We start from the raw sequence: 16,829 nt of genomic DNA, 5'->3' as shown, positions 1-16,829 counted from the left end.
CAGTTTATAAAAAGAGACCACAACAAATTCACACGCAAATGTGCCTATATTATTATATACAGTACTGTGCAATAGGCACATAAATCTCATAAGGCAAAGTGTGCCTAAAAGTAATTAAATAAATCATTTCTACATGCAAATGCAATATAAATGATTTTCTTTAACTGTTTACTAAGTAAATATTTAAAAAAATAAACAGTTCAAATCTAAATTTAGCTTGACCACTATCTGGATTTATGTAAAATGTCTTGCAAATACACAAAGAAAGGCCACTTTAGCAGACTCATTCACATCTGTTACTACATGTAATAATCAGACAGTCTCTACAATGTTTTATCTGAAAAGTGGCTTATTACTTAATTTTCTTTCTTTCTTTAATGGTATAAGACCTTTCTCTGTAAAATTAAGTCATTTTGGAAAATGAACAATTGATGACCTAAAATGTAATAAGTAATGTGGAAGACATAAAATAATATCTTCTAATACCAGATGTATCTAAATAATCTAGGGTGCCTATAACTTGCGCAGTACTGTATAATTTATATGCATATAAATATATCTACATATGTCTACATATATAAATAAATATATATTTCATTTACATACAATATCATTAGTGTATTATGTACACTTCAATGAGGCAGCAGGTCTTTCTCGTTCTTGTGGTTTTGAGAAATATATCACACACACACAGACCCATGTACTCAACCATAAAGTCCTACATACACACATGCTCATTCATGCACACAGGCATGCACACACACTTTCAATCACCAGTCGTCATCTTCCTCAATATAATAATCTGGGGAGGAAGTACCATCAAACAGGCCAGGGTCTAGAGACTTGCGCTGGGATTTTCCCCGGGCAAACACTCGAGAGAGTGAGCCCAGACTCATCTTCTCCTTTTTCTTCTTACGCTTCTGGTCCTCGAGGTCCTCCATGGACTGAAGCAACAACAGCAAAACAAATGAGTTGGGGGTGAGTTAGAGTTTATGAGTAGATTAGCAGAAAGCAATTGTCTGTTCAGAAACAGGGATTCAGTATCAGCCTCATCTTGTCTTCTAATTCTGTTAATGCTAATTAAGGGTCATGTTAAGGAGCTACATAACATCAACTCAAATAAACGTACATAAATATGTATATTTCTTCTGCTAGTGTAAAGAATATCATCGCTTTTGATATGGGGTTGAACACACAATTGAAGTGCAGAGTTTTGCTGATGGTGACCTATAACATTTCCTGGGCTAAATTATATTAGAACATCATGGCATCCTATTTTAAATATGCAGATATGAAATATCATCAAACATCAAAATACACCAAAACATCACAATTAATCTCAACATCTCAATTTACTAAAAGGTCAGAACAAATTCTACATAGCTCTGTTGCTACCTTTTGATGAATTTCACTGTTAATGCATTAACTATGTAGCAGTGCTATGCAGCAAATATACACTATATTGCCAAAAGTATTCGCTCACCTGCCTTGACTCGCATATGAACTTAAGTGACATCCCATTCCTAATCCATAGGGTTCAATATGACGTCGGTCCACCCTTTGCAGCTATAACAGCTTCAACTCTTCTGGGAAGGCTGTCCACAAGGTTTAGGATTGTGTTTATGGGAATTTTTGACCATTCTTCCAGAAGCGCATTTGTGAGGTCACACACTGATGTTGGACGAGAAGGCCTGGCTCTCAGTCTCTGCTCTAATTCATCACAAAGGTGTTCTATCGGGTTGAGGTCAGGACTCTGTGCAGGCCAGTCAAGTTCATCCACACCAGACTCTGTCATCCATGTCTTTATGGACCTTGCTTTGTGCACTGGTGCACAGTCATGTTGGAAGAGGAAGGGGCCAGCTCCAAACTGTTCCCACAAAGTTGGGAGCATGGAATTGTCCAAAATGTCTTGGTATGCTGAAGCATTCAGAGTTCCTTTCACTGGAACTAAGGGGCCAAGCCCAGCTCCTGAAAAACAACCCCACACCATAATCCCCCCTCCACCAAACTTTACACTTGGCACAATGCAGTCAGACAAGTACCGTTCTCCTGGCAACCGCCAAACCCAGACTCGTCCATCAGATTGCCAGATGGAGAAGCGCGATTCGTCACTCCAGAGAACGCGTCTCCACTGCTCTAGAGTCCAGTGGCGGCGTGCTTTACACCACTGCATCCGACGCTTTGCATTGCACTTGGTGATGTATGGCTTGGATGCAGCTGCTCGGCCATGGAAACCCATTCCATGAAGCTCTCTGCGCACTGTTCTTGAGCTAATCTGAAGGCCACATGAAGTTTGGAGGTCTGTAGCGATTGACTCTGCAGAAAGTTGGCGACCTCTTCGCACTATGTGCCTCAGCATCCGCTGACCCCGCTCCGTCAGTTTACGTGGCCTACCACTTCGTGGCTGAGTTGCTGTCGTTCCCAAACACTTCCACGTTCTTATAATACAGCTGACAGTTGACTGTGGAATATTTAGGAGCGAGGAAATTTCACAACTGGATTTGTTGCACAGGTGGCATCCTATCACAGTTCCACGCTGGAATTCACTGAGCTCCTGAGAGCGACCCATTCTTTCACAAATGTTTGTAAAAACAGTCTGCATGCCTAGGTGCTTGATTTTATACACCTGTGGCCATGGAAGTGACTGGAACACCTGATTCTGATTATTTGGATGGGTGAGCGAATACTTTTGGCAATATAGTGTATCATACTTCTGATACCATCAAGGGCTAAGTTCAGGAGATGAGAAAGAAAAATTTCCATTTAACCCTTACTTGGACACAATCATCCCTTTGCAATTCTGAAGTACCAGAAGTTCACTGAGCTACAAAGTTAGTTGTGTTGACCTAACATAAGTCAGCAGAAAGTGTGCGAACACAAGTTTATCTGGAAAGATATCATTAAATATGATAAATGCAGTCTGTGTGTATTATAGTCAATTTTATCAGTCTCAAATTGTTTTGGAGAATTTTTTGGCCTTGTATGGAGAATTTCAAATTGTTTGTAGATGGCCATATATAACCCTTTCCAGACTGATGAGCAGCAACAGTTGCTTCTCTGAGGTCATGGCTGATATTATAATAATGTTGACATACACCTGAGTGGTCCAGAACACCTAACTACTAAAAGTAGTCACACTTATTGATAAGTAAATATTCTTGTGCATTTCATGAGTAACACCTGGCTGCTAATTATTCTTTTAATGATTATAGAAAAATGAATGTTTACCTATTTCTTCCCACCTGGTTACTGCATGTTGGTTTACATTTCAGAAAAAAATGACTAGATATTAAACTCTGGTGTGTAGTTTTTTGTCATCTGAGGTCATTTGTTTGTTTATATAGTGAGGATGACCCAATAGTCATTTAAGTCCTGATAATTAAAAACCTTGAAGAAGGGTGTCCTTTCTTTTTCCCATGACTGTATATTAGTTATCTTGAAGGACTTATGTAGGTGTTGTGTAACCATCTGAGAACTGCTCTAAAGTAAGGTCTTACCATACTATTTGCTTACCCCTTTTAGTGTATTTAAGCACCTTATTGTTTGGATTGACAATTATGTAAAATCGAAGGCTGAACCCTAAAGCCCTGCTGCTGTTCACAAATGTGAAGGAAGAAGAAATAATAAAAATAAAAAGAGAATTTGGGAGGGGTGATTACTTGGTCGAGGGTGCCAGGCAGCTCTTACATTGCAGAGGGAGTGAGTCCGGTGGCGAGGAGAGTTCAAGTCACTGGGTGTAGACGAGCGATCTCCATCACCTGCTGATGTGTCTGAGAGTACGGAGGGCTGGCGTGAGTGACACGGGCTGATTCGCAATGCAGCTGTGAGACACATACAGACAACTAAAGGTATTATTTAGAGTATAGGATTGTCTATTCTTTGTCACTTATTCAGCTGTGGCCACCATAAGGTTTTAAATCATTTTAAATAAAAACAACTAGATTGTTGTTGGATAAAATGCACAACATTAATGGTAGAACATTTAGTGGTTGAACTGATATTTAATAATAATCTACGAAACATTATTTATTAGCAATCAACTGAGTGTATAACCTACTGAAAGCAAGCGTTTTTTCTTTGAGAACACTGGGTTAATGTTAGCTAGCTGTTTTTTTTGTTGTTTTTAATTTTCAGATGTGTGCAAAAGAGAGAGACCAAAGTTCAGTTTAACTGCTAATTAGTGGCTCTTCCTTATATAGTTTTTCAATGACCACAGTCCCACCCACTTGTTTTGGCTTACTAGTCTGAGGTCTATGAATTCAAATGTTAAAGTTCAATTAGATGAAGATGGACAACGTGTGGGTAACTGTAAACCAAAAGCAGAATAGTGTAGTTTTCAGCTCCATTATCACTGTAGAAAAAAAAATATATTTATGGCACTTTCAGACACCCTTATCCAGAGCAACTTACATTTTTTATCTTATTTCATACAACTGAGCATTTGAGGGCCTTGCTCAAAGGCCCAGAGGTGGACACTTGGTGAACCTGGGATTTGAAATCACAGTCTTTTTATCAGTGGACCAACACCTTAACCACTAAGCTACCTCTGCAATCTCTGCAAAACATATTGCATAGTGTGTGTGTGTATGCATGTTGTACTTTGTTGTACTATCTACAAAATAAGGGTGGTACAAGTCAGTGGTGCCATTTGTTTTTACAGGAAAGTATCTAATGCATGTTCAAAAAATAGTTACCAGATAATGTCATATGTTGATTTGCAAATTAATTGTCACATTTTCATATCCTAACGTGTTACATGTAGAAAGATTTCCTGAAGATAGTATAGGGAATATAATAAATTAGAATAGAATAGAATAGAATAGAATTAGTTAGAAGGGAATAGCTAAGTATGAACAAAATTCTACAATTCTATGTAAAAAGTAGACAAAATGCAGAAGTAGTCAGGAGTTGGTGAACAGACATGAAGGAAACGATTATGATTTAAATAACTCATTTTTATTACTGTAAATAATGCCAAGAAGAGAGTTTAAAAACACACGTGCATTTGGGGTAAACATTGGTGATTAGTGTAGATCCATTAGTGATTGATCATAGGAAAACAATGGTGAGCAGTGGTTTGTTCTTGGGAACATAATCATGTGCAACTACAACACTCAGGCATTATTAGAGTGGACAGCATGACACTGTTGACCCCCACTGTGCAGTTTTGAAACCATAAATGTGGTCAACTTGAGTCACCGTCTTGACTAAGTTTGCAGAGTAATTGGAAATTTGGAGCCAGAACCTGTGCTGTAGAGACCATTGGAGCCTAAGCAGTAGATATGGCCTCTTGCCCATCCATCCTGGTCATGGTTCCTCACTTTCTTCATGCCAGGAGCATGCATGATGACAGGTAAAGATTTTAGGGCTGAGTTATGACTGACCTTTTACTACTTAGTTAACCTCAGTTTATGATTATGTTGATCCAAAGTATTGTAAGTATAAATAGCTAATTTAATATATACTGGTAAACAGCAGTCAACATTTACACTCAACACATTTGTAAAAACATGAGGAGGAATTCTGCTCTCCATGATTCTCATCATCTGCAGTAAGTTACCCGTCTGATTGGGGAAGTATGTGTGTGACTGGCTAAGCTACTTTGAGTTGTAAGGTCATGCAGTTAGCAGTTTAGCTATCTTGGTTTATGCCAATTGTTCACAATGGTTTGCTAGTACCAATATCAATACAATGATAACCCCTACTTATATCTCCTTGCTATATATTACTGAAACAATATAAAGTGTTATTCATTGTTTAATGTGCAGTGCTGACAATTTGTTGGTCTACAAATGTTAGAAAATGTCTCAGATTTTTTGTTTTTCTTCAGTGGTATTTCAGTTTGCTGATGTTATCTAACAACTACATAGCTAGTTTATGAGTTAGCTTAGACATCAAAATGAGCCACATACTGGAAAAACTGCAAAGAAATGTAGTCTCAGTAACAGCTTCAGGGGTCTGTTGGATTTTTTTGTGTGCATTCATGAAGTTCAACAGTCAGAAGCTGTCATCAGCCCTCTAGAAAACTGTATCAAATTTCAACAACCATTCCCTTCCAAGCATCTAATTACTTAATGAATCTTAAGGAAATACTAATGGTGATCTCAAACTGAACTGAACTTCGATAAAATAATTTAGGGAGAATTAAAAATGTAATTTTGGCTTGTTTTCCATTCACTTTAATGTGTATGGGCAGGGTTAAAAACTGTAGCGTGGCCAACCACTAGATGGCTTCAGAGACAATTTGCCTTCAGTTTTAATCCTTGTTATGATGTCCACCCATAGGTATAGACACTGTGCTTTTTTGCAAAACTAGCAGCAAAGTTGGCAACACTGGTACAGGGTCAGCTGTGTGTATGTGTATGTGTGTGGGTGTGTGTACCTTGTCTGTCTGCAGAGTGACAATGGTACAGGGTCTGCTGGCTCTGTCTGATAGCTGCTGTGAGGGGAAGCTCGGCCTGCATCACCCACTCCTGACTACCGTTCACCACCGGCTCTGAGGGCATGGACACTGAGTGGCGTTTTGGAACATCTTTAGTGAGGGTGACCAGAGACTGTTTGGCCTAGAGAAGAACAGACAGTTCATTAACATCATAAACATTTTTGCAATATAAACATTGCGAGTAACAAGTAAAGTTTATACTTGTGATCAGGTGGATGTCAGACAGACTCACAGATATACAGATGCAATTTTAAAAAATTAGAATATCATGGAAAAATTCAATATACAGTAAGTGTACATATTTTAAACTCATTACATGTAAACTAAAATGTTCTAAGCGCTTTTTTCTATTTTAATTTTAGAAATTGTGGCCTACAGCTCAAAAACAAGAGAATATTTCATTTTCACTTTAAGCAAATCACTTTTTATGCAGTATAAATACCACAAATCTCCCAGTCAGGTTCAGTAAACACTACCACAATCATGGGGAAGACTGCTGACTTGACAGTTGTCCAGAAGGTACATCCATAAGGATCGTGAGCCGCAGAAGATCATTGCTGAAAGGGCTGGCTGTTCGCAGAGTGCTGTATCAAAGCATATTCATGGAAAGTTGACTGGAAGAGTGGTAGGAAAAGGTGCACAAGCAACAGGGATGACTGTAGCCTTAAGAAGATTGTCAAGTAAAGCCAACTGAAGAACATGGGGAGCTTCTTAAGGAGTGGACTGAGGCTGGAGTCAGTGCATGGAGAGCCACCACACACAGACGTGTCCAGGAAATGGGCTACAAGTGTCGCAGTCCTAGTGTCAAGCCACTCCTTGAACCAGAGACAATGTCAGGAGCATCTTACCTGGGCTAAGGAGAAGAAGAACTGGATCATTACTCAGTGGTCCAAAGTCCTCTTTTCAGATAAAAGTAACATTTCATTTGGAAATCAAGGTCCCAGAGTCTGGAGAAAGAGAGGAAAGGCAAAGTCCAAAGTCAATGCAGCCATCTACCAAGAGATTTTAAAGCACTTCATGCTTCCATATGCTAACAAGTTTTATGGAGATACTGATTTCCTTTTCCAGCAGGCCTTGAAAACCCAGCCCACAGTCCAGAAACTTTTTTGCTGACCGTGGTATTACTGTGCTTGACTGGCTGGCCAATGCACCTGACCTGAACCCTATAGAGAATTTATGGGGTATTGTCAAGAGGAGGATGCGAGACACTGGACTCCACAATACAGATGAGCTGAAGGCCACTATCAAAGCATCCTGGGCTTCCATTACACCTCACCAGTGCCACAGTCTGATTACCTCCATGCCACGCTGCACTGACACAGTAATTTGTGCAAAAGGAGCCCCAACCAAATATTAATTGCATAAGTACATGAGTTGTAAGCCATAATTATCTAAATTAACAGAAAAAAGGCTTAAAATATTTTAGTTCATATGTAATAAATCTAAAATATATATGAAAGTTGTGGGGAAAAAATTATATGTCCTTTATATTTTTTTTGAGATGCGCGCAAACACACACACACACACACACATCGATCAGGAATAACATTATAAGCAGTGATAGGTGAAGTGAATAACACTGATTATCTCCTCATCATGGCACCTGTTAGTGGGTGGGATATATTAGGCAGCAAGTGATTTTGTCCTCAAAGTTGATGTGTTAGAAGCAGGAAAAATGGATAAGCGTAAGGAGTTTGACAAGGGCCAAATTGTGATGGCTAAATGACTGAATCAGAGCATCTCCAAAACTGCAGCTTTTGTGGGGTGTTCCCATGGATCAGAATTGCTCGACCGGATTGAGATCTGGGGTATTTGAAGTCAACAATTTGAACTTTTTGTTGTGCTCATCAAACCATTTATGAACTATTTTTGCTTTGTGGCACAGTGCATTATGCAGTTGAAAGTGACCACAGCCATCATGGAATACCGTTTCATTGAAATGGTGTACATGGTCTATAACAATGCTTAGGTAGATGGTACATGTCAAAGTAACACCCACGTGGATGGCAGAACCCAAGGATTCCCAGCAGATCATTGCCCAAAGCATGTAACTAATCTGTAACTATATAGTAGCCTATAGCATTTTGGAAGCCTGTAGCATAGTTGTGCTGTGCAAACACTGAGATGAGAGAGGATGTGTAGCTACTGCAGGTGGGGGAGGTGAGCATCATGCAGAACCTGCTGAAAAACACAATTAGCTGCTAAAAAGGCACATTTTCCAGCTGTAGCACAGTACAATGGCTAGTTTAATAAACACACATTGTAGGCGGTAATTCAACTCGAATATAAAGCCACAATACTATGATTGTCCATGATTACTAGAAATGTAGATTCAAATTTTAGGTAAATCAAAGTGCTTCAATAAATGAGCTACTGATATTGACAGTATTAAAATTTTTCAGAAATGTTTTCTGTGAGATTCAGTTGGTTTACAATTAACTGCATAATAAAAGGTTTTTTCCATAGCACTTTACAAAATACAATTATGTTCATTTTATGTTCTTTTAATTATTCCTACCAATGAAACACAGAACTTTTTTTCACAGAACAAAGTTTTTTTGGCTTTTCCTCGCTGTGTAAATAGGTAAATTCTGATCTGGCTCATGCAAAAGTGCCTCAGATTTGTGCAAATACGATATGAATACTTTACCTCGTGCAAAATTTCACAAGCAATGGCCTGACATTAATTCAGAAATGCGCACACAGATGTATAAATTGAACGGTGCCTCAGTGTTAGCTAAGATTATATTATGGCTGGAGGGTTGAAGTAGGAGAGGCTGTGGGTGCAGGGGTGACAGACAAAATCAAGAAAATTTAAATCTCTGTGTAATGGGAAAATACACCGTAGGCTGGACACACCGAGCCTTTAAACAAAGAAATAACATTCTTACTATGCTATGAACAGGCACTCTATAGTACTCTAGTGTGTCTATGAGCAGCAGTGGCCCTCTCATCTCTGTCTCTCTCTGTCATGTCTCTCAGCACAAAATAAATTAAAAGGGGTGTGTGTGTGTCCTACCATGGTTAGCTCAGCTTCCAGCTCTTTTATTCTGTTCTCCTTCATGTCAATCTGTGAGCGCAGGAGGCCAGCATGTTCCATGGCCTCTTTGGTCTGCCTACGCAGGTCCCACTTCTCCCTTTCCAGCAGGTCCTTCTCCTTTGCTAGAGACTTCACTGCATCCTCGCTTTCCTACAGACACCAGACACACACTTCATAAAAACTGAAAAATCTATACAAACACTGTCAAGGAGGCTTCCTTTGACAATTTTAATATCAGGTTAACATATCACCTCGTACTGATGTAGGCATGGGCATTGCTAGTCCATTTTTAGGGGGACTTTAACCCCCCTAACATTTCTACTCAGCCCTCCTAAACATTCTGCAATTCTCCATAAACTGTACACAAATTGGTGATCGCCTCAGTCCCCTTTAAATTTCATATGAAAACGACGGCAGACTTCGGCTCTTCCCCGTCTTTCAGCACGTTCTTCAATCCGCAGACCACGGCGTCACAGAGCGAGGATCAGAGGACGTGTGTGTGTGTGTGTGTGTGTGAGATCAGGAAGACTCATATTTGGCTTGTTCAGTACTCAAATGTTATACACATCTATGCAATACAGTGGAATGCTGCAATAAGTTTACCATCCTACCCTATTAGTCAAACGTTTATTTTATTTTATTTATTTATTTATTTTTACTATTATACCTTCATTCGGGGCTGAGACCCCCTTAAATGAAAATCCTAGAATCGCCCCTGGATGTAGGTTTTTGCTGACGTAAAATTGGTATGATACACTGGCATATATTACATTATAACAACTGACTGTATACTTTCAGTACAGTGTAGTGTCAATAAAGTAGAAGTAATGTGAGAGTAATAGGATGGGTTGTGGGCTGTTTTTCTAAAACTAATATCTTAAGGCCTTGTTGAATATTGAGATGCACTGAGGCTAATGGGTGTAATGAGTGATAGTGAGCACACTGACCTTTCTGTGCTGGTCATAGTTCCTGATGAAGTCTCTGAGCTGTTCCTCTCGACTCTCTAACGTAGTGTACAGCTGCTGCATCTGGTTCACTAAGTCAGCCTTCTCTGCCTTCAACCTTGTACGGTCACATTTCATGGCTACACATACACAAAAACACACATACAATTTATTTTGTAAGCATTTTTTAAAAAAAATTTTCTAAATAAACAGCTGCCATTTTGGTGAGATTTTGGCCTTTATGTGGAAAAATAACCTAATTCTTTCCATTTAATTCTGAACCATTATCAGTAGATATTTCTGCAGTTTTAAAGTGCACTATCTAGTACACCCATCTAGTGGCATGTTTTGTTCATCACCATCAAAGGGTTTTTGACAGTCTTCAAGGTAAAAAAAAAAAGTACATTGTTTATATATATATATATATATATATATATAGTCAGTTGTTATATATTTTATATTATTTTATTTTATTTATTTATTCATTTTTTAGACACACAAACCTCTGTTAAGTTAAGTAATGGTTCCTGGGAAAGAACTAATATGAACTCAACTCTGCTACTTTCAATGCCCACGCCACAAAATTTGCAGATCTATTACTCAAACTACTGTTCAAGATTTGTGTCGAATCCATGGAACCAGACCTGATTTACACCTGTGACAGCCACAATGTTTACAAATCTCAATAAAATCCTTTTAATATTTGAGATTTGAGACTCTTATAAGTAATGTAAGATAACAATTATTAATCCCAGCTGGGAAATTCTGAAAAAAGGAATATCTTTTTTTACTTCAGCACAAGAATCTGCAGAGAAAGAAACTATAAGGTACAGTAAAGTCACCTTATTATTTTTTTCTTTTTTTCTTTGCTAAAACATGAATAGCACACCCAAGTTGCAAATTTGTGTCAGATTGCATCAGGTACTGGGTCCCAAGAGGGGCCTAGCATTCAAGTTTCATCATGTTCGCTCAATGGCAGAGGTTGCATTACAGTAAATCATTATCCATCACACTGATAGACAGGGAAGCAAAATTCCGTAGACACAGACATTTCTGTCTGGCCACCCACTTGTCACTTGAACAGTAAACTACTTAGTTAACCATAGTTCCTTCATTTTTGGTTCATTTACTACAGTTGTAATTGATGAATTTTACATTAGGTATCTGCAACAGCTCCAAAGATGAATGTTAGTAACATTTATCAAAAATGCAAAAAAAAATTGCAAAGACACAAGCTAAAGAAAAATGTCAAATTTGTTTACAAATTTCAGACAGTATTTGATGGTTATTAAGTTTCAGACTGTGCTGAGTGTTTTGACATTAATTTTGTGAGGTTAGGAAACAAATGCAAATTCCTAGGATTTTTTCACAAATTTAGGAATTATATATAAGGGAAATGAAGAAAAACAAGAATTCTTACTGAAGGATGTCTATGAGATATAGGCTAAAATATAAAACACATTTTACATCATATAAATATTAATTATAAAATATAAAATATGTAGTCATGTGAAAAAATTAGGATACTCCACTGAATATTCAGTTCTTTATCAAGAAATGTCAACATGTCAATTTCTGATCTTGTTTTAATTTGTACCTGTATATAAAATTTATGTAATTGCAACAAAATATCACTTTGCTGTCTCTTATTAAACAAAAGAAATCAACAAAAATGAGTATATCACCTGAGGAAAAAGTTAGGACACCCTATGCCCTAATAGCTAGTGTTTCCCCCATTGGCTGAAATAATCTCAATGTTAAGTTTCTTGTAGCCATCTACCAGTTTCTGACATTGACTGAAACAAAGTTTCCCCCACTCCTCAATGCAGAATTCTTTCAGCTGTGTGATTGCATGAACAGTCCGTTTCAAATCACCCCACAGGACCTCAATAGGATTTAGATCGGGGCTTTGACTTGGCCATTCCAGAATTCTCCATTTTTTACTTTTAGCCAGTACTTGGTGGATTTACTGGTATGGTTTGGGTCATTGTCATATTACAAGGTTCAGTTCCACTTTAGCTTCAATTTTTTTGACAGATGGTCTTACATGTTCCTCAAGCACCTTCTGATACAATGTAGAATTCATAATGGATTCTATGATGGTGAGCTGGCCAGGTCCTGCTGCAGCAAAGCATTCCCCAAACTATAACACTTCCACCTCCATGTTTCACAGTTGGTATGAGGTTCATTTGCTGAAATTCTGTATTTGGTTTATACCAAACATGCCCTGTTAAGGTGTCCAAATGATTCAATTTTAGACTCATCTGTCCAAAGCACATTATTCCAGAAGTCTTGGCCTTTGTCTCTGTGTTCTTTGGGGAACTTCAGTTTTGCCCTCATGTTTTTTTTTAAGACAGCAAAGGTTTCCTTCTTGCACACCTCCTATAATAATTCAAGTTGTGTAGTCTCTTTGTGATAGTAGATTCATGCACTTTGGCATAAACTGTAGCAAAAGCTTGCTGTAGGTCCCATGATGATATTTTAGGGTTTTTGGAGACATCTTAAAGCATCTTGCAGTCTGCTCTTGGGGTGAATTTGCTTGGACAGCCTGACCTGGCCATGTTGGGAGTTGTTTTAAATATTCTCCACATGATTTTCTGGTCAATGGAATGACTCATTACAAATTCTTTTGAGATCTTTTTATATCTCTTACCAGACTCATAAGCATCAACAATCTTCTTTCTGAAGACCTCAGACCTTGGTTATACCTCTTACTTCAACAGTGAAGAGCAAACCAGACTAAATGTTTGAGGTTTAAATAAGGCAAGCTTCCTTCAAACTGCTCTGTAACAATGTTCTAATAATTTGCACCTGATGTGTTACACCTGTAGGCAATTTTATCCATTTTAAGTACAAATAAATGTGGGGGTGCCCTTACTTTTTCCTCACAAGAATTTGGATTTTTTTTTAAATTACATTTACCGATCATTAAAAAAAGACTTTTCTTTGGTTTCATTTGTTTAGTTATATTACTTGAATCTTTCAATATTGTTAACATGAAGATCAAATGCCCATATGTTTAGCTATGTTAAAAAAACACAGGCTTTCATAGGGGTGTCCTAATTATTTCACATGACTGTATTTATTTATTTATTTTTTTAAGAATTTTTTTATTAGTTTTCATATAAATAGACTCATATCAACTGTCTTACTAAAGTAGCTTCTCCCACATTCAGGATCAGTTGTGATGTATTTGTATGCTCTATAAGCCTTATGATCATGCAGCACCTGTTGTTAGACTTGTTCAAATGCAGGCACATTGTCAGGGGAGTTCCTAGGCAAATTTCCACTGGGGCACAGGCCTCAACATTTTCTTGAATGCTTAACATATGTACTCTGCATTCCACAAATATAACAATAAACAATGTAAGGGTAGCCTAAATAAGATTTATGAGTCAACAATGAGTAAAAAAATGTATATATAGTAAAACAGAAAACAAAAAGTAAACAAAACATTCTTCTGTAGTGTGAGTGCCTCTCATGTCCAACACTGAGTCCTAAATTAGCTAGTTCATTTCTGGAGCATTAAACTGTACTGTCTATGTTTTTTATGCAAAACAGTTTCTTTACTGTGACTCAATTTACAAAGCTCCTGCTTCTCAACTGATAAGACAGCAAGATGGTGAAGCCTGTTGTGATATGGGGTCAGGGTTAGAATCCATTTGTGGATATTTATTGGTAAATCCAAACTTATGCAGACAAATAATCCAATACAGCAGACAAGAACCATAGTCAGGAATAACATGCACACAATCGTAAATACTGGAAAGACAGTCAGCATGGAAAACAAATCTAAAATACACGATCCAAACTCGGCGATGATAAAGCATGAAAAATGGGTCATAAACACAGAAAGCAAACAACAATAAACGGCTCAGAATTGCAGCAAGAACTAACAATACTTTGTGCCGATGCTGGCGTGAACATGGCTTATAAAGTCAGTGAACCTGGAAGTGACTGTGGGGGTCGAGTGGCTCAATATTCAGGTGACAACTCTCTGGCAGTTGGATGAGGACAGTGCTGTATTGCACCATGCAAATTTAAAACATGCATATCACTCCTTCAATTAGATGTAATATATATCATTGAAAATATACTACCCTAAAATGGGCTAAGGAAATAATTTCCTACTTCCCCTAATTCCCTGTTTCCTTTAAGTAACAATGTCAAAGTTAACAGGAAAGTCTAGGCATATTCTGCAACCAGCCACAGACCTACAAAAGGGTGAACATCTTATTGTAGCTTCATAGCTTGTTTTATTGCTAGTAGCCTGATGTCTTACATCCCTGACTCTCATCTAGATTCTCTGATTTTCTACCTCTGCTTGGTAAAAAGAAGTCTCTTCATGTTTGTTTATCGTGAACATGTACCACAAAAATAATGAACAGATAAGATCTCATTAGATATTGTAGTCACTCGCAGCTGCAGCGGGAAAAATTACAATGCACCATAACAAGATATGGGTGAAGGTAAGGGTGAGGGTGAAGTGGAGTGATAGCAGTGTGGAGTGCAGGCTGTTAGTAGTGTTTGGGGTACTGGAGCTTCCAGGCAGAACAAGGCAGAGACAAGGCAGAACCCAGGGCATGTTGCAGGGCACAGCAGGATCAGGGAGTATTGGCATCATATTCTGTAGGGCAGATGCCAGCACGCCGTTATTACACTTTGTCTTACCTCCCCGTGTCTGCTGAGCCCCTAGATATTCTCAAGGCAGCTCCATGAGGGTGAGAAGCACTTGCCATCACTCTGATTGGCTGCTTCCAAGCTGAATTTCCTGAGTTGAACCTGAAACAAGAAGTCCTGCAAAGAAAGGAACCATTGCATTGCGTTGATGTCCTTTGCCTTGGCAATCCACTGCAAAGGAGTGTGGTTGGTCACCAGGGAGAAGTGTCAACCTGCCAGGCAGTTATTCAGTTTCTCAATGGTCCATTTGATTGCCAGGGCTTCTCGTACCACAGCGGCATAGTTCTACTTGGTGGAGCTTAATTTTCAGTTCATGTCAAGGTCTGGGTACTCCTCCCCTTAAAATTTTGGGACAGGAAAGCCCCTAGCCCTGTCTAGGAGGCATCTGTATAGATGATGAAGGCAAGGTCGAAATTGGGGTTCCGTAGAATGGGGGAATTTGTGAGTGCCTTCTTCAGTCTCTGGAATGCCCGCTCTGTGTTGCTGGTCTAATAAACACAATTTGGTTGGCTCTTCTTTGTTAAGTCTGAGAAAGGGGAAGCTAAGTGGAGAAACTATAAACAAAACGGCAATAATATCAAGCCAACCCCAAAAGGCAGGTACCTGTTTTTTTTTTATTTGGGCTGTGGGTACTTCGTAACTGCTTCCACCATCTTCTATTGAGGCTTGAGGAGGCCTTAGAGAATGTGGTACCAGAGGTACTGTGCCCAGGTGGCATCTTTTTTGGGTTCAACACAGTTATGTTACCTTACAGAGTTTGCCCAGGACCTCCCCGAAGTGGAATAGATGGTCAAACCAAGTGGAGGAGTGGATTATGTCGCCATCCAGGTAGGCAGCTGTATACCATTTGTGGGGTCTCAAAACAAAGTCCATCATTGGAAGGTTGCAGGAGCCCCATTTAGGCTGAAAGGAAGAACCCTGTATTGTTAGTGGCTGCTGGCATTGAACACTGTTTTTACCTTTGGTCAGGTCTAGAGTTGAAAGAAAGTGGGCTCTTTCCAGGCATGCCACTTGTTGTCCACATGGCGAAGGGGGTAGCCGTTGAAGTCCAATACCTGATTAAAACTCTGGAAGTCATTGCACATTGGGCTTAGGCACTACAATGATGGTTCTGGACCAGGGGCTGGTGGACTCCTTGATGATTCCGTCTCTAAGCATCCATACTATCTCCTCCTCAATAGCTTGATGGCAGGCCTCTGGGACTTTACAGATCTGCTGCTGAAACACTAATCCCACAGGGGTCTGATCTCATGATGGACCAGGTGTGTTAGTCTGGGGATTGTTGAAAACACATCAGCAAACTGGTCCACTACCTCAGTCAGGTCTTGGTTATGGGTGGTCCATCTGGGCTCGGGGGTTTGTCCCTGACCAGCAGTGGAACTCTGTCACCATGGTGGTAAAAGATTGGCTGCAGCATAGCAAGATTTTACTTATGTGGATGTCAAGGTTGGCCTCTTTCTCTGCATAGTAGGCCAGTTGTGCCTCTCCAGAGAACGGGAGGCAAGAATATGGCCCCAGTAATCCTGATTAATCCTGACACTCCTCATGAGTGTTAAAGGTCTCAAAAGTCAAAGGGCCAGGGGCTCTACCATGGCCATTTGAAGGTGCAAGCCTCTGAGTCACTGCCTGTCACTCTGAGCAGGTGCTTCAGCATTGCTCTATTCTGGAATTGTGGTGAGGGTTTGGGTTCATGTCCACATTCTCCAGCAGTGTAGCAACATTC

General features: G+C 39.2%; 1 protein-coding gene across 3 annotated transcripts in view; it reads right to left on the bottom strand.

Annotated features, from left to right (window-relative positions):
- Positions 1–312: 312 nt before the first annotated feature.
- Positions 313–16,829, bottom strand: part of kaznb (kazrin, periplakin interacting protein b) — an 88,101-nt gene continuing 71,584 nt past the window's right edge. For 2 of the 3 annotated variants that reach the window (XM_058373880.1, XM_058373882.1), the window contains 5 exons: positions 10,430–10,566; positions 9,462–9,632; positions 6,383–6,563; positions 3,688–3,821; positions 313–944 (listed from right to left, as the gene is read on the bottom strand). In XM_058373880.1, the coding sequence (XP_058229863.1) occupies positions 771–944; positions 3,688–3,821; positions 6,383–6,563; positions 9,462–9,632; positions 10,430–10,566 (797 nt within the window). In that variant the 3' untranslated portion in view covers positions 313–770. Of the gene's footprint in view, positions 945–3,659; positions 3,822–6,382; positions 6,564–9,461; positions 9,633–10,429; positions 10,567–16,829 lie in introns of all 3 variants that reach the window. The other variant, XM_058373881.1, reaches the window with a different exon arrangement.

The sequence above is a fragment of the Hemibagrus wyckioides genome, linkage group LG21 (genome assembly GCF_019097595.1).
Source record: "Hemibagrus wyckioides isolate EC202008001 linkage group LG21, SWU_Hwy_1.0, whole genome shotgun sequence".
Classification (NCBI taxonomy): domain Eukaryota; kingdom Metazoa; phylum Chordata; class Actinopteri; order Siluriformes; family Bagridae; genus Hemibagrus; species Hemibagrus wyckioides.
The sequence above is the reverse complement of the archived record's forward strand: the minus strand, read 5'-3'. Positions and strand labels throughout refer to the sequence as shown.